This window comes from Paralichthys olivaceus, chromosome 4, assembly GCF_024713975.1.
Source record: "Paralichthys olivaceus isolate ysfri-2021 chromosome 4, ASM2471397v2, whole genome shotgun sequence".
Classification (NCBI taxonomy): Eukaryota; Metazoa; Chordata; class Actinopteri; order Pleuronectiformes; family Paralichthyidae; genus Paralichthys; species Paralichthys olivaceus.
This window is the reverse complement of record NC_091096.1, coordinates 23,752,112-23,771,269: the sequence shown is the minus strand read 5'-3', so window position 1 is coordinate 23,771,269 and position 19,158 is coordinate 23,752,112. Positions and strand designations below refer to the sequence as shown.

The 19,158-nt window shown below is 41.1% G+C and overlaps 1 protein-coding gene across 1 annotated transcript in view; it reads left to right on the top strand.

Moving 5' to 3' along the window:
• zmat4a (zinc finger, matrin-type 4a) overlaps positions 1 to 19,158 on the top strand; it is a 135,567-nt gene that overhangs the window by 94,174 nt on the left and 22,235 nt on the right. The window contains exon 6 of the mRNA XM_020093573.2: positions 13,653 to 13,749. Coding sequence (XP_019949132.1) covers positions 13,653 to 13,749 — 97 coding nt within the window. The remainder of the gene's footprint in view (positions 1 to 13,652; positions 13,750 to 19,158) is intronic.

The window sequence follows — 19,158 nt, the reverse complement described above, 5'->3', positions numbered from 1 at the left end:
TCATGTGATGAAATATTCAACAAATCCCAGTCCTGCCAGTCGATGCCATCATCTGGGGGTCTAGATATTGTTGTTGTGCATATGGAGCTGAGCAGAGATAGAAAGCTGATAGCAAAGATTTGAAAGGAAGAGGAGAGTAAAGGACATGATGCTTTATCTAAAGTGAGAGGCCATTAGCTGTCCACTGTTCCTGTGTTTGAATTATAGAGACCCTTCCAGGTCAGCTGCTGTGCAACCTGGTGCCCACCTTGGCTCCAACCCGCATGGAATAAATAAAAAGACTGTTATTTGAAATGTTTTGCAGCCGACTGTACAGAGACAGAGTGCCGAGATACAAAGCATCCACCAAATTATGAGAAAATATGGGCTTACTTGCTGTAAAATTGATGTCCCTGCTCACCTGCATTCTTGTGGTGTTAAGTCATTCTGTTGTAAAAAAATATTTTACTGTAAATAACTGCAGAGTTTGCAAAGGCTTCATGAGTTGGAGTTTTCTCCTCAAAGTGTATCATCGATGATGTGGACATGAGGAGTTTCATTTACTGAAATAGAGAGAATTGCAAATGGGATGGAAAATGATTTCTTCACCCTTGTTATCACTGCAGTGGGTTTAAAATCGGTGATGGTGCCTATTTTCTAAACAGTAATTGTATTTTCCTTCAATTACAACACATTGGAGCAATTTAACCTCAGAATTATGCTAAAGCCACTTTAATTCCATATTATCAAGATAATTTGAATACACTTTAAAAACTCTCTTTTCATATGCTTCACCTCGGTACCATGAGCTGGATTACAGAATTACAGGTTAGATCTTTTTCAATCCTTTGAAACCAATGTACCTCACTGCATGGAATCATTGTTAGTAAGGAAACATGGAATCTGTGGTTGCTGAGACACTAAAATCTGATCTGATTGCTGAATTATTGTAAATGAGTAGGGAAAAATGGAATGTCAATCTATTTGATTTCTGATTATCTATTACTAATTATATGACTGACCTGAATAGTGCATCCCTATTCCTCACATTAATCATTACATATAGAGCACTGCACAGCATCCAAATATAAACAGGGCGAGATCCAGCAGAGCAGTGTCCGCGAAAATTGCTGTTGATCTCCTATTAATACATTCCACACATTTCCACCCCTCTGTGCTCTGACAGTGAGTACAGCAGCCTGCACATGGTAGATTCATGGTATTCATATTTTTGGAATATTTGGTCAATATTTGTTCAGGACCTGCACTACCCAGAAGATAAGCAGACGCCACTTAGTTAGTCAATGTTACCCTTTGTTACAACCAGCTTCTGTTAAAAATATCATAGCATTAGTGATTTGATTTCGCTCTCTCTTCAGAGTGTTTCATACAGTCCGCTGAATGTTAAGTTAAAACAGTGTAGTCATAGCCAATGACTGCATCATCATTATGATATGGAAAACTCAGCCATAGGCAATGTAAAATATGGATGGATGTATGCATGACACAAATACTGAGAAAGGAGATAATCACTGCTACAGTTTTGGCCAACCAGGAACTAGTATCTCTTTAAGACTGGTTCTCATTACAGTCCATATACTCTTAGGGCCTGATCTACTGAAGGTTTGCGCGTTTAAAAACGTGTGCGCAAAATATTGAGAGGAGTAGATGCAAATACTTTAATTTAGCATGCGCAATGTGATTTACAAAGCCTTTGCTGCATATATGGCTGCATCACAGCCATTAAAGAACAGAAAATGTACCTCAATCAAAAGAAAAATGAACACTGACATTCACCACGTCTTCTTATTTCCCTCTTTTATACATTTTTAGCTGGGGGTTTTCTTTTTCGGATGTTGCGCTGGTCTCCAGTTCGCTCATTCCGGTGCACACTCCACCCTCTCCATTCCGCTGCTGCTCCATTATGGGACCGCTTAAATTGAGAGACCTGACCACTGATCCCTCTTGCCAGGGCATTGATGACCATCATCAGAGCAGATACAGCTCTGACCAGCTGCCTGCTGTGCACTATAATGGCCTGATTGTCACGTCTAATCACTCCTGTCACAGAAAGTGAATTGCACCTGCTGCTCGGTCAGAGGCATCTCTTCCACCAGTCCCCCACCTGTTTTTGCTACCTTTGCTGTAGCTCAACACCATGTTTGTTTGCCTCCTCTCCTAACACCTCCTTAATTCCTGCCATGGTTCGCTATCACGTCTTACATGAACAAAAACTATCTGACACTGAGAGAATCTTGGGCCCCTTGTGGACTTGGAGCAGCTTGATAATCCAGGTCCAGGATAGGGTTCACAGGTTAAAGCACAAGAGTGGAATTTGCGATTGCCTTCAATAGATCCACAACATTTCATGGAGACTAACAATGACAAAAACATTATTGTGGCATTGTTTTTTCCTATCTGCAGTATTTGTAGACACAGCTGTAAATGAGGCATGTGAGGAACACATGAAATGCATAATAAATGAATAAGGTTCGCTGGGCTTCGATAGTACAAGAAGCCTGCAGTAAATCCAACCTCCATGTTTGTAATTCTTTATCTTTCCTCATGTGTTTAAATGAGGTTGACAAAATAAGAAAGTCAACACCTCTTAAAACTAGTTTAATTAAAAAAGTGAACATTATCACCTTCATGAAGGTTGGGTTTATTCCTGTAATATAAAGTGTACCTAATAAACTGCCAACCAAGTTTAGTATGTGGTCAAATAAATGACTGTGTGGGTCTGAGACCCTGGATCTTTCTTTAGATTATCACCACTCACGCCTCCTTTAGAGTTTGAAGGTGAAAAGATAGATGTGGAGTGAAGTATCATTTTAACGAGTCTTATTCCAGCTCAGGCCTGGGTAATGAGGGTACATGAAGGGACCATAGATCACTGCAATTATCTAAAACTAGAGGAATATAGAGACATGATTGCTATTTAATTCTTTTTATTGCACAGGAATATAATGGGACTCTTATAAGAGGCTGAAACATTAGACTCTTTTATCTTCTTACATTCTGTCCCCATGCAGCAGCTAAATTAAACACAGGGCTGCAGCCTGAGCATCCGCTGTGCTTCAGTGAGGCAGTGTCTCTGTCCGGAGTGAAGAGGCCTCCCAGCCTCACCCTGATACCTGACAGTGACAGACAATGTAAAGCCAGGCTGCATGCAGCTCCTTTCACTTCACTGCTGAACCGATGTCCCCCAGAGTGGTAGCCACTTGTTACCAATGTCTATAAAAACCGTTGCATAAGTGCCACATTATACACAAGTCAATTTTTAATTTCTTTTCGTGCAAGTTTACCGCTGCCATTTACTGCTGGGTTTCTTGCAGAGAACACCTAATCATAAAACGTGCCCACATGCTGTCATCCCTCTTGTTTTATTAATCACTCTAACTTGGGCTATGTGCTTTACCTGCTGTGATTTCCAACACCAGCAGACATAAGATACATCCACTAATCATTTTAATCCTTGCCAGAGAGGATAATATTATATATTTAGTAATGCAAATTAGACAGCAAAAACAAATTAAAGTGGTTACTGTATATTCCCATAGGGATCAGCCATTCTAAATATTACTCAGTGAGCTGTGCTGTTGTGTTTACTCTAATCTGAAGGCAAATGTTCAGTCTGACTTAATGCTTCTGCGTCACTATGGTTTTACATGTTGCGTCTCTTTAAAGTGCAGTAAAGTGGACGAGGACGGCGTCTGATTGGTGGAGAGTGGTATAGGAAGGATTTGATAGAACAGCAATCAGCCAATGTCTGCTGCAGTTTGGGTCAAATTGACAGAGCTGCAGTCTGTGTGTTATGCACAGTGCAACAAGACAGCACTAACAGATGCTGCCTGAGTTTGATGTCAGAGGATCTCCTGCATTCAACTGTGACTTTTGTTTCCGCACAATGACACCTTGCCTGAGTGAGCGTTAAACGATTGTGGTAGAAAATGGTGATGAAACAGAGCTACAGCAATGATGTATCCCCACACTCCGCTGCCTGCACAGTGGTGAAGGCACATGGAACTCTTAGAATCTATAAATATAAGATGGTGCTTGAAAAAAATGCATTTTACAAGGGTTGATTTGCACGTTGTCAAAGATGTGTCTCACAGGCGTGGAAAACAATGCAAAAGCAAAAAAAATTACGTAAACACCACAACATGAATGCAAAATTGGCCAAACAATTACAAAAGCCACACAACAGAAACACAATAACAACAGAAGTCACAGACAATGGACGATGATTTCAGTCCTTGAACGTGATATCTCAGGAACAGCTTCAGGGAATCTCTTCACATTTAATGCAAACGTTCATTCTGATTCAGATGAACTGTTTAGATTTTGGTGATGAAATGTCAAACGTCACATTGACAATACATCTCGAGAACACCTCAAGAGAATTATTTTAAAGTTGGGCACAATGATTAACTACACCTCAGGGAAATGTGGCCACACCAAAACACTTTGAGTGGTCTTCAAGACTAGGAAACTGATATGTTAATAGAAGACAACTGTGTTATGTGCTGCCATTAAATATTTTAAAATGGTTTCAAAACAATATCCTGACTAGTGTAAGATTTGTGGTAGTTGAAATGACACTGACTCAAAAGGCGTCACACATAATTGGGTGACGATTTTTACTTAATGGTTTATAAACAGGCAAACCAGGTCACATCAATTTTAAGACGAGAGGATTATACAGGGGTTATGATGAGTGTGATTGATTAAAGAAATACACACAAGCTTCAGCTGAGTACATTTGCAACCACCGTTATGCATGGCCGTTCAATTCAATGATTGCCAGGAAAACATATACATACAGATTAGATATGTTATTGGTTCCTGATAAAAAAATCATAGTTCTTTGACACTGATTTCAAAATGTAACCATTAATCATACAGCTCTTCCATTTGGATGAATTCAAGGGGTGTCTGTGGTGCATGACAATATGTGAAAATGAATGAAAATACTGGAAAACAAAAAGTCACTTTGAGTTTCCCTCCCATCCATTACCATGGATTTTCAAAGTCCATTATAGTTCATGTGTGCTCCGCATCTGCTGCCTGTCTTGTTTAAAACGACCCCGAAGATGATTTCAGACCGAGCAACACGCGTTCACAAAGTGCCTCTTCTGGTGATGCAGCTCCTCCCGAGAGCAGAGAGAAAGCTCTTGAAATGAGAGAGACAGGACGGAGTGCTGCTGAAAGGATTTTGAGAGCAAAAGTGCTAAATCTCTGTGTCCGTCTCCCACTAGCTGCACCACCTAGCTAAGCTGCCACCTGGCTTGGATTTGATGAGTAAAATAAGTAGTGGCTCCAACTCTAAAAGGCTCAGAGAATTTCAAAGTGCTTGGTTGTTTCACAACTCATCTTGCTGTAGCTGCTTACAAAACCTGACACACACTTTAAAAGGGAAATGATGGAAGCTGCAGAAGGTGTTCAGCTTTCTCAACATGTGGCAGGATTTATAATCAATGTTCAGACCTGTCAAATGCACCAAGGAAGTTGTAGTTCATGTCTCCCAAGAAAACACTCAAGTTTCTCTTATCATTAACTACAGGAGCCAGGGAGACTGAAACAGCCTCTCCTAAATCTAAACCTATAATATTTCTGTAAACCATTCTGTAAAGACGCCAGGGACACAAGCTCATTTTGTAACACAAGTACAAACACGACAGAGTTGTCACTCCTTTTCTTTGGTCATTTGTGAGAGCGGATGAAAGTTGAATGTTTTCACTATTTTCAGCAACAGAATCCGACAAGAAAAGAACTCCGCGGCTTTTAGTCCCACAAACATGTTATCGATGAGAGCCATTCATAATTCACGTCAGTATCTTTAAAGCAACACAGGCTTGTTAGCATCTCGCTAGCAACAACTGGACATTAAAGGGCTAGTTCGCAGAAAAATGAAAATACACTTAGTATCTACTCACCACCATGCCGGTGGGGGTGGGGGTGTGAAGTGCTTTCAAGAGTTTAAGGGCACATTGCAGCCAAATCCAATACAAGTGAAGGAACTGGTTTGGTGGACTCAAACACTTCAGCCACCCCTCCTCAACATATGGCAGTGATGGACACATGACATCCAGGTGAATGTGCTCATCTGACGTGACAGTGAGAGATCCTCTACTGGAAATGGGAAAGGAGCAAATGGCCTTTTGAAGATGTTTTACCCACATTTGAAAAAGGTGCATTAACATGATCATTTTGGTGTAAATGAGATATATGATGAAAGCAGCTAAAATTACACTGACACTATACTTATAGGTCCAGTGTGTAGGATTTAGGTGAAAGGGATCTATTGGCAGAAATTTAATGTAGAATAATTCTCATGATGTTCTCACTAGTTCATTTCATCTAAATTGTATGAATTGTAGTTTTCTTTACCCCAGAAAAGGTCCTTTATAATCAAATACTTTATATTTACATCAAGGGGGTCCTCTCTACGGAGGTCACCATGTTTTTTACATTAGTCCAGACTGAACAAACTGAACCTTTTGAGTGTTTATGACAGTTAAAGGCTACCACAGTTTCTCTTTCATGTTTGGAAGGAGAGGGTGAGGTGAGGGGTGTTCAGCTGCAACATGCCACACACTGTACCTTTAAAATAAATGTTGGCTTTTGTGGCATTGAAGCAATAGAAAGACACTGAATCCTGTAATATCAGCATGTACAAAGAGTATTCAGATTGCTGTGTGCAAAGATACAATCTTACTTTTATCCAGACACCAGAGATGCATCACCATGTTTGGAACAGGTTGTGTCTAGTTGCGCTGGCTCTATTGCATTTCTAAGATCATAAGGCTACATAGTTTAAACAAATTCAGAGTTATGTGGTTCTGTAGTGTGCATGTGCAGAGGAGACATTTCTCAACCTGGCTGACTGACCTGCACTTATATCCTCAAGCCAAGAAAGAAAAGAGGAATTATACGATGCTGTCTGAACTCTTCTTTTAGTGATGTTCTCTTAGATCAAGCAGCAGTCAGGTGCTTGTTCCTCATTACACCGGTCTCCATCCTCATGTAACTGCCAAACGAGGACGCAGTGCTGTTTGATGCTGTCGGTTCTCACTCCAAAACACTAAATGTACTCTCAAGTCAATCCTGTCAAACACCCCGACAGACAAATTGTGTGTCCCGGACTCCATCAAAGCCCTTAATCAGAGATGCAGCTTTGGCAGATGTGATTTAGCACATGGTCTTCCTCTTCCTCACTTCCTGTTCCTGTGCTGTTCTTCTTTCTACAGAGTCTTGCAGTAGCAGTTATCAAGCTGTTGCTCTTTTGTTGCCTGTGTGGTGTATTCACAACTCCCCCTGACCCCGAAATAGATCTATTATTGCCTTAATAGCAGACTCAGAGGCGGTCAAATTACAGTGAACTGATCAGGGTCCTCTTCAGGAGGAAACAAAGGCTGTAGCCTGTCCCTGTGCACACTAACTGCTTTAATGGAGACACTAGATTGGACGAGCAAAAGGCCAGCAATTTGTTTCTCAGCTAAAGCCTCTTCAGAACAAAGACATTACATCTCTACTTACTGCACATTGTTTTCCACTTTTTAAAAAAACTTTAGAGTGATGATTTCGTTCTCGACTGCCATCTTGCAAAGTAATCCATTATGGTATATCCCGCAGTTGCAACAATTATTTATTTCAGATTCAGCATATGCTCTTTCAGCGTATGCATATGCATCAGAGAGGGAATGAGCTAAACTTGCACCAGCTGAGCAGGGCAGATGGCTGCTGGTTAATTTAGTGTGAACCCTGGACCTGCACCACCTTTCCCTGCACATAAACAGACCACACAGAGGACCGAACTGCTGATCAGTCATGCTGCCACCATGTTCCCTCCCAGCGGCTCAGGCAATAGGTCTCAATTAGCTGAGAGACACCCAGAGATTTACTACGGGAGCAAATGAAATAACTCAGCTCAGCACCCGATTAGAAACCCCAATCTGGCGTACTGGTGAGCCAACGCACAGATGAGCCAACGCACGGATGAGCCAACGCACAGATGAGGGGGACAAATACAGACTAGCTTGCAATTACAAGGGCAAGTTTGATTCGATTTTTTTAAGTACATTTTTTAAGAACAGATTGGTAACAGTGAAAGGGGGTCAGAGAGAGCGGCGGACGGAATCAAACGCAGAATTGAAGCCTCATTGGTGCGGCAGCTCTACCAGATGAATTATACTCCGCCCCATTTCATTCGATTTGTGACACTGGACCAGAGATTATTCATGTCCCAACAGCATGTATGAGTATGTGGCTCATCTGTATTCAAAGTGGAAGGTTTTTTTGTCCCATATAGGGATGTATGTGTTCACAAATCTCTGCAGCGTTCAGGTGTGTGGTGGCGCAGTGGCGGAACGTAACATATTCATTCAGCTGCAGAGATCACATGTTTTTGTTTATAGCACATCAAATCCAGTGCAGGCCCTTTTCAACTATACTTTTCTTGACATCTTTCACTGTGTCTTCTAAGTGCATGGCATCACTTTTTCATCCCGACATTTTTTGTTTTGTTTTGTTTTGTTTTTGGTGTTAGAAACATTATCAACACACCAACTCACTTGCGCTGTAGAAACTCCACAGAACGTCTGGAGCATCTCACTCAAACATTTGCGTTGTCAAATACAGCTCCTCTGGAGAATGTCCAGAGATTATCTTCAGTTCAGTGCGTGTCTGAAAGCAGCTTATGTGTCTGTATGATACGTGTCTCTGTGCTTCTGCGGAGAGCATAAAAGCGCCTTGTTCAACACTTAAGTCTCTTAATTCCTCACAATATTTTTACATTTTCTGATCATTAAAGTGTGACAAAATAAATAAAAAAAAACATCCATATTCGTTTCAAAGGCTGCGATACACTTTGTTTTTAGTAAAATATTGTTTGCTCCTGAGTGTGTGTTATCAATTTGTGTTTTCAATAAAGTCCTCTGCACACATGTTGCTTTAAATAAAGCTTCTTTAGGCTTCAGAGAAAATACTCTGTAGTCATGATCATGAAGTTTTCGATTCCTGTCTTAGCTTTAGTGATCTCATACAAATCCCCCCCCTTTGATCAGGGATTATGTTCTCAGCTTCACTCACAAGGGTTCAGCACCAGGTCCAGACCACAAACTGATGGTGTATCGGCCTAAAGAGCTTATGTGTCTCACTAAATCAGGTGCTGAATGCAAACAGATTAGAATGGCAGTCTAAACTAAAACTGCTGTTCACAGTTGTGCCACATTATTTTTGTAAATCGAGCACTTGTTGGTCTGAAAAATAAAACAATGTGTTATGACTCCCAGAAAGGTTCTCCTCAAAGACAACCACATAAACAAATTGGTCAAGTAATTGAAGCATATACATAAAAAAAACTAATATTAATACTATAGTCTACACTTTATACTTAAAGGTACAGTGTGTAAAATGAAAAAGAGCCTGTGGTAGCTTCAGTCGTCATAAAAACTTAAAAGGTGTTTAGTTTGTCCAGTCTGGACTAATGTAAAAAACATGGCAGCCTCCGTAGAGAGGGTCCCCTCGATTTAAATATAAGTATAAGTATTTGAATATAAAGGGCCTTTTCTGGGGTAAAGAAAACTACAGTTCTTACAATTTAGATGAGATGAACTAGTGAAAACATCATGAGGATTATTCTACATTCAATTTCTGCCAATCTTACACACTGGACCTTTAAGTATATTCTTTATTGTCAAAATTTGTGAACTCCAAAACCATCCCCGGGCATATAATATGAGTGCACAGAGCAGTATCTGCAAGTGGAAAGTTAAGTGAGTGAGCATCTCTGCTCCGCATACAAAACTGGTTGTCTGAGCTCAGAGCTGAGCCGAGTACAAACTCACCCTTCCCTATATGCACCTGCTTAACACCGACCGACCGTCTGACCCACGGGGCTGATGCTCTGCCCCTTCGACTGAACACTCCAGTCTCCAGCCTGCCCTTCCACTTCAGTTCTCTGTAGCAAACAGCACAAAAAGCCTTTTACATATTGTTTATGCACTATTCACGTGTGTTAAAGGCATTATAGAAGTTTCTGATTCAGCTGGCAAGAAGTGGGTTAGATCAGAAATTTAAAAAAAGGCTGGGGACTGGCGTGATCAACATGACCAACCAAAAGAGGTGAGCATCAGAAACCGCTGAAGCCTCTAAAGTCTCAAAATTCAACTTGACAAGTGAGCGGCTGCAGGATACTGTTCTGTTTTTTATATGCGCACACATTTTAGGATTGAGTAATCACCCACAACAAACAACATCAAAATCAGACTAAACCACGGAGGATCAAAGGATGCGATGTCTTCCCTCTAACCTATAAGACAACATCAGAACTAAACCAAACAGAGAGAGGAAGAGCCCTGCCTCCTCTTTGTTGTTTGAAAAGGAAGAGAAGACATCATGAGTCAAGGATCATTCACACTTCATAACCAGCAGGGTGGAAACTTGTAACACCAGGAGTCCTAAACCTTGGCCTCCCCTAGCCCTGCCCCAGGTTTGAACTTGAAGATGCTGCACCCAAAACGCCTTTCTTTCTGACTTTTTATTTTCTGTTGTTTTCCCGTTGGCTACTTTTTCACTCTGTGGTTCTAGGATCAAATGAAGACACAAAACATCACACGGTTTTTTTTCTTCACATGCAGCAGCTCCACAGCCTGTTACTGTGTTTTCTTTTACAGTAACAAGATTCCAACTTAGCCCAAATAAATGAGACTGCAGAGAATATTTCTCTTCCGCTGCATCCTCTCCTGAGCTTCCTCTCTTTTCACAGCTACGGGGCAAGTTAACCAAAACAAACGAGTCTCCATTGAGTCACCGGCGATGCCTCAGAAAGTAGGAAGTTAATGTGATGGAGGGGGAAACACTGCAGGGGCCCGAAGGCTCCTGGTGCTTCATCGCTCATGCGGGGCAGCACCGGGAGGGAAGAGCCGCAGGTTGCTTGGCAGTGATGGATACCGGGGGCTGCTGCATAATCTTTCACCCTTTCAAAAAGTGTTTGAGAAGCAAGCTGTCAAAGGGTCACTGCAGAGCAGACCCTCACTGCCTGCTGCAGAACTCAAATGTCAGCTCATGACTGCGTCTGGGGATGGCTGTGCAAAATTGAAATCTCAGTCCTGGTGGCGACTGACAGAGTGGTTATTGTACAGTTTATCTGGAGGAAAGTGAAACGGGGAGATTTCTACTCTTTTCCCCTATGGGGAACATTGGCCTCTATCAGAATGTTAGAAGCAAACAGCTGACATCAACATCTAGGAGGCAAGTTTCTAGTGAATGGTACATTTTCAAGTTGCACCTGCATTTACTCTGAAATGATTATATAACATCGCTTTCAGCCGCTCTTTTTGTGCTGTGTAGACTTGGAATAAATGATTGCGGGCAGGAGGAATTAGATTGAGGAGGATATGGAAATGTGATTCAATGAGCGCAGGGTGACATTTATATTCCCTTGGCCTTTTGCTCCGAGGCATATTTACGGAGCGGTTTAACTCGATTGTGAGAGCCGGGCAATCAAGGCAACCGTTTTTCATACCACAATAAGATTAGTACAACATGACAGCGATTATGCAGGTTGCTCATAATTTGCAGCAACAGGGCGCAGACTCAGTGTAGCAATTATCATTACTTAGACTGAGGGCGTTGCTGATGCATAATTTCAAAAAAAAGTCTAGGCAACTTATTAAAAGGTCTGGCAAATATTTCAGACCCCTCAAGGTCTCAGGTTCTGTTCACAGCCTCAGCTGAGTCCTCTCTCTTGGCTTTGTGATTTTCCTCTTGCCTGCATGACATTAAGTCAGAGATACTATTTTGAATTTCTTTTTTAAATATGACAAGGATGACTCTCTGTTTGGAATGAAATTGCTCAACTGGTGCTCTATTGGTGGATGCCAGTATATACAGACATTCACGGTGCCTAGAGGATGAATCCTAATATCTTTTGATGATCCCCTGCACCATGAGGTTGGAATGTATTGTTGTTAGTGAATTGTCTCTGTTTATTGGATGGCTATGAAATTTGATAAATTATAATCTTTCCCTTTTGGGGAAGTTTATTAACTACTACGATCAACTGATTTTATAGCGCCAACATCAGGTCAGAGCTGTTTTCTACCAAATATCAGGAAAAAAAAAGAAAATTCTGATCAGTTTCAACTTCACTTTGTGTATCGTGCTATCACAGAATTGTAACATAAACATAAAAAGCTGTGTGTTTTAAGGACACAGGGCTTTGTTGAAGGCTTCTTCATATGACACAGTGTCAGGCCTTGCTGAAGTGACTGAGGGGCTGTTATAAATTGCAAGGTGGCAATTTCGTTTCACTGAATAAAAACAATTGATTCAACATACAAAACCCTGGAAAGGCTGATTTACAGCATCGCAAGGCAACTGTTTCTTAATCAGAGAAAAGGGACTGTGGAGGCTGTGTTGACCTATTAAAGGGGCTGCTCCCAGAGAAACGTCTTCTGCCACAGGTGGTGGAGTTAGCTCGACTTCAGCTCAGCCTCGCCGCTGCTGGCATTGGCTGGATTCTCCGACGTGTTTTGTTGCTTCTTACAAAATCATTTTCTAACATGTATCTTCATTTAAAGCTTAACGAAGCAGCTCATCAATGATCAGTTGAAGTATGAGTGAAAGACTTTTGATATTTCAGGTTTTTACTTATTGCCCACACACGCTACACCCAGCAAATTGAGCTGTCCATGGTCCTGAAACAACAGCCAAGCAGCAGTCACATGTATCACAGCAAGATATTTTGTTCTTCTTGTTATTTTCTAATAATACACACAGACGGGCAGATTACTTGTCCAACATCAATAATTCCCGATTCACTAAGGTGCACATTAAAGTAATTCATGGTTTAATGTGTCATTGATTATTATGATAATTAATTATAATTTATTGAGTGTTCCTTGTTCAAACACATACTTATAAAGCTTAGAAATTTAAAAATTGTTAATAGTATTGCTAGTGTCTCACTGGCCCCACCCCTGGGTGTCAAGCCACACCAGTTTGTATAAAATAAAACACTTTTATTGTCATCCTGCATTGTAAGACAGACTTTGCTGTGCATCTCTCAAACTTTATAATACATAAATACAATGTATAAAATAGCTCTTTAATACTATAAGACAGCATCTTAGCTGTCACAGGGTAAATAGTGGAATCACAGCATTCACCTTATAAAATAATCTACAGGAATGTGCTCTTTAATTGGCCAGCACAGTGTGATGCTGGATGATGCTGTGTTTCAGAAGAAGCTGAGCCAGTTTACATTTTATTTATCTTTTTACTGAAAAAAAGCTAAAGCCTCAAGTGCCAGCTGTCCGCTTCAGCTGTGAACTGTATCTCCCTGTGATTTAAAATGCATGAACTGTCATTGTCTGCACAGTTCTAAATTATTTTTGCCCCTCCATTCCCAGCAGCCTGTATCAGCAAAGCAATCTCAAAAACAACACAGGAAAGCTCACCCACAGTACAGTACTCACATGTGTCTGTGTGAATGTGTTTTTCACAGAGGCTGTGTCGCTTTAATGAATTCTTCACACTGTATTTTCTATTGTATAATGAAAATTGAATTATTTTAATTTACATTCCTCACTCCAGTGTACTTGAAGATGTGTTTTTCAGGTCTGTTTATTTCCTTGACTGATTCATTTTGTGTTTGTGTTTGATGCCAGGTCTGAAGCGGAGCTACACCTGTGAAGTGTGCAGCGTCACACTGAACTCGGTGGCACAGTACCACGCACACCTGCAGGGCTCAAAGCACCAAAACAAGTGAGTGGATCATGCCACTGTTCACTGCAGCAGCAGAGGAGTTAATTTCCACTTTAGAATATTAATGCTGCAGAGCTAAATGCTGAATTCTACACCTCATTGTTGGCACAAAATATGCTGTTTTCTTAGCTTTCATTCTCAAATCCTCCTGCCTCCCCTCCACCTTTGCACTTCAGATGCAGTGCATTTCATATTTCATGCATAAATGATGGGAGCATTGTAGCAAGCTGTGTTGCTGAGGCAGAAATTTCAGGAGGCTTTGCTTTGCTGAGGGCTGAAAGTTCAGTCCGGGATTTGAAGAGAAAATTCTCGAATTGAGCCCCTTCCCTGCTCCCATGGTGGAGTTAACTTTTGGCTGTGGGGCAGACAGGAAGCAACCTCAAGCCGAGAATCAACAAGCGTTTACAATACAAATAGTCAGCCTGCTGCTGGAGCCTTCTCTCCTGCAGACTTCTGTCTCCAAACAAGCTATAAAGAAAAAGCTCATTTGAAAAACCTGCGCACAGCCAAGTAGTCACAACAGGCATCTTAAATTAATACCAGACCAAGCTTTTGAAAATCCATTTACCGTTAAGCAAACAAATAGAGCAACAAGAAACACCAAGTTTCCAATGTTCACTTCAGTCCTCGGTGCAGCCTTGACCCTACCCTTCCATCATAGCAAGTGTTTATTTTCATATATAAAAGCCAGTTGTTATGATGCTAATCATTATTATATTTATTGTCATGATAACTAATATAGGCCTTTTAAATAGCAACTGATTCCTACCGTCCTTGGAGAGTTAAAACTTTCTACCACTGTTTTGCTTTCTTGCCAAAAGTTAAATGAGATGAAGACTGATGTAAACGTAGAGGTTGGGTTGGTACTTCAAAGTCTTCAGCCAGAGGGACATACACCACTGAAGCAGAGACGATAGCAAGAAGTTACCGAGCCAGTCAAAGAAAAGTCAGCTTTTAGCAGTTGTATGTGTTTATGGGTCACGGCTTTTTTCTAAACCCTAGCTTTAAGCTTGTGTCATAAGATGTTAAAAGATGCATAACAGCAAATCTAGAGTTAACAAATCAACATAATTATTTGTTTGATGTGTATGATAGGAATGTAAAAGACATGTTGTGGTTTAATGGAGGTTATTTGCTTTTATTTGTCGTAACTATAATGATCTTTTTCTTGGCCAATAGCTTTTGCCTAGTAGACCACATCTTCGCCAGCCATCCCCCTGATTGATTGATTGATTGATTGATTGATTGATTGATTGATTGATTGATTTTATCACCTCTTGTGTAATGACAGTGTTATTCTGAGGCTATCCATCTATCTATCTATCTATCTGTAGATTCATGTTTTTATAATTATAGATCCTTTAGCATCTTGAAGTGTTAGTTTAGTTTTGCTGTGACCAGTAGAGAGAGGCAAATAAAAACTGGAGCCCTTTGTCAGCTACTGACATGTTAAATGATTTCTGAAGGTGTAAAGTGTTTTGCCTATAATTTCTTTTCCTTCTCAAACCAAACTGAGGTGCTTCCTTTATTTTCTCTGAGACATCTTTGCAATGAGTACTTGACCTGAAGCTGTCTGGACTGTAAACCTTGTACGGTTTTGCATGGGCCCTGGGCAGTAGGTGTGAATTTATGGAATTTACATGGTGCATGTCCCGGAATTAATCCCTCCTGTTGGCCAGTTTCTGGCTGCACACATTCACAGGGATGCAGACATCAGGAGACGTGACATGCTGCAGTCAAGGACGTTCACACTGCAAGCTCAATTCAGATTTTTTCCTAGATCCTTTGTTTTTATGTAGCTGTTCACGTCATCTTGGTCCTGATGTGACTTGCATGCACAGAAGAACAACAAGACGTCAGACACAGCACGCTGTGTACGGAAGTAAACACGGAGAATAAGTCAGTAATAAACATGGAGGCCACCGATGTGAGCGTTTATGGTTTCATTTTTCTCTTGATATGCATTCAAACACAGACCAGTTGCAATATGACCCCTCAGGTTTTGCTTGTACAGACGTCTAAAACATTACGAGGAATGTTGATCTAGAGTGACGCAAAGGTTGCATTGAATTTGCATACAGGTCACATGGCTGTTCAGACTCAGGTCGCATATCAAAAACATCTGATCCATATCTGATTTAGAACCACATTATGGAAGTGGCCAAATCTCATTCCATGTGATTTGTGCTGTTCATACTGTCATTAAACAATTCGATCTGGATCACATGGGGTGAAAAAGCCCCAACCTCCACCCCAAAGAGTCGGATTTTATCAACATCGCCCAAAGCGGTGCTTTGGTTTTATTTAGGTCATTTGCTTAATGCCAGTTTACCAAACTCCAGAGAGGGGCTGAGGTAATGTTTTATGTGCGAGGTGTCCTTTATCATACAGGACTGAAAAAAGGCATTTAGAGACTATTTAAGCTGATAGAAATGGGTGAAAACTGGAAGCAATGCCCTTGCTGCAGTGAACCACCTATCACCCTGACTACTAATCAGCCAAATGTTTGCCAACACATGTCTGTGTTGTTGTTTTTTTATAATGACCGCAAGTGGCCAAAAATTTAGTAAATGCTGAACATGTGTATTTTTTTCAATTTAGATACAAGATATGTATGTAGTATTGGTTCTTTAAGATGATTTGGGCATTTTGCCTTTATTTGGTGGGACAGTTCAAATGTGAAAGGGGAGAGAGTTGGATAATGCAGCAAACGAAGCCAGACTCGAAGCATTGGCAGCTGGAGGGCCGAAGCCTCACTAAATGGGACACAAGCTCGACACCACGGCACCCAGTAGCTATGCTTTTACCAAAGTTGGCCTACTATGTTAATGTTGAATTGAATTTATATAAAATCATCACAGTTAAATTCACAACCACAGCACTGGTCTGAACAGTCACAGCTCTCCTCACATCTTGTTACCACTACTCTATTGGTATTGCTGCTGGTATTGATGTGCTTTCATTTGTGGTTTGCATGGCTCCCCAGCTGACGTTAGGATACTGTGTGTGTGTGTGCGTGCGTGTGTGTGTGTGTGTGTGTGTGTGTGTGTGTGTGTAGGTCTGATTATGTCACATTGATATGAAGAGGGTCATATTGATACACCACAACAAGAATAAAGTCCGTGAGCTACATTTCTATCTGACCGTTCTTTGCTAAGATCAACTATAGTGCCAGGGAAGAGATTAAAAAATTCAATTTGATGCAGGAAGGGTACAAATTACCCGTTCGTGACAGGTGTGCTAATGAGAAGTGTGATCGATCTGCTAATGAGCCGACGGCACGAGTACAACAACCCCGATGCTTAAGTCCTCTGATTTGCTGCTGGCGTCCAGAGCTGGACACTCTGACCTAATGGAGTCTGCTTTAAGATTTACTAGTTTGATTTGGCCTCATGGAATCATTCCCTCCTTTCGTTTTCTTTTTTACCCGCTCACTCTTTCAGTTGTGTTCTGCCATGCTCTCGCCTCTAGACGTAGAGAAGTCAAAACCCAAGGTATCATCTCTGCTTTGTTTTTTTTCTTTGAGCCCATCCCGCTAAGACAAATATAGTCAAATGGCCATCCGAGAGGGAGCTCAGCTTTAAGAGCATCAAAGAGGCTGAGAGCCGCTCGCTGATGTGACCGGTCACTGTTAAGTGTGAGGGGAATGAGAGGGAACCCATTTGACCTCCAGATGAGGGGAGCTGCTGGCGCTCTCTCTCTCTCTATTGGCTTCTCTTTCCCACCTATTTACCAGATAAAGTAAACAGCAGGTGGCAACCACTTAATAATCAATCTGGAGATCTACGTTGTTATTTACAAGTATTTACTTTTGCAGGGTTTTGACCTCAGATCACTTCACCAGGACTAGTCTTTAGATTTTTTAAGCACATGGAATAATATTGTTGTCTCTTTGGTTTCTAAGAGGTAGGACAACCTTCACTACACAAGAGGAAAGTCTCATTGACTGTTTTCTTAATGGGGTGGTACGGTGCAGTGCTCAGCACTGTATCCTTTCAGCAACAAGGTTCCCAGTTGAATTCTTCTGTGTGGAGTTTTTGCACATTCTTGCTGTGTTTGTGTTGGTTTGGTCTGGTACTCAGACTTCCTCCTACAGTCCAGAGACATGTAGATTAAAGGTCCAGTGTGTAGAAATTTAATATAAAATAATGCCAGTTCATTTTCCACTTGTTTCTGATCATCTGAATTGTACGAATTGCTGTTTTCTTTACCCTAGAATGCATCCTTTATGTTTACATCAGGAGGGGGTACTCTCTACAGAGGCTGCCATGTTTTTAACAGTCGTCCAAACTAGAACGAAACACCTTTTGAGTTTTATGACAACTGAAGGTTTACACAGGTTCTCTTTCATGTTTGGGGGTGAGGTGAGGGGTATTCAGCTGCAACATGCAAGTAGATGGCCTTAAATTCTACACACTGAACCTTTAGGTCAATTGGAGACTCTAATCTGACTGTAGGTGTGAATGTGAGTCTGACTGGTTGTGTCTGTATGTTGGCCCTGCGTTACACTGGTGACCTGTCCAGGGTGTACCCCGCCTCTCGCCCAATTTCATCTGGGATTGGCTCCAGATCCCTGTGACCCTCAAAGTGGTAAATATGATGGATGGATGAATCTTTTATAATGCAAATGAAAAATCTAACATTGCGATATCGATTTACTCAAGATTCATGTGGCTCACTTCATATGTTTCAAGAAGGACAGCAAATCAATACATGTAAAACAATTCAATAGTATTTATTCAGTGTTTAAGCGCCTTTAATTAACACAATTTCCCACAGGTCCCCAGACTATAGTAAGCTACACATCACAGCTCAACTAAAGAAGGAGGAAGTCCATGTCTGAGTCAAAGACCTGTGGTCAGATCAGTCTGTAATAAGAGCAGAAAGAGTGGGCTGTATATGTATTTAGATTAGCGTGAGCAGAGATGTAGCTACCTGAGCTGCTGTGCCTGTAAAGTTTCATGAGAGCTGTAGTTTGCTTTGTTCATAAAGTCATTTCAGCTCTGATCTCATGTAGATGAGGAAATTGTTCACCCTTGTTATGCCCCCTTTGGTGCATTCATTTTGAATTCTCAGTTTAGACGCTACAGTAGCCCTTTTTTAACCACTGCATTATTCAAACTAACACTGCGCTCTTGTTGTGTTTGCCTTTAGAGTACTCTCTTGATTTAATATTATGAATTTCTAAAGTGGAGGCAAAAAACTGAACTTTTTTCCCCTCCCCGCACATTGTTTCTTTATATACCCTGTGCTTATCCATAATGCAAATAAAGTTTTTTGTTTTTTTTTCCCGAGGCATTATTTTAACTGCTTGGTAGATGGTTCCCATGTTCAAACCTGCTTCATTTATGGATTTATGGGGTGAGCTTTACGTAGTGGTACAGCTCGAAAAGGGTATTTTCTCAAGGG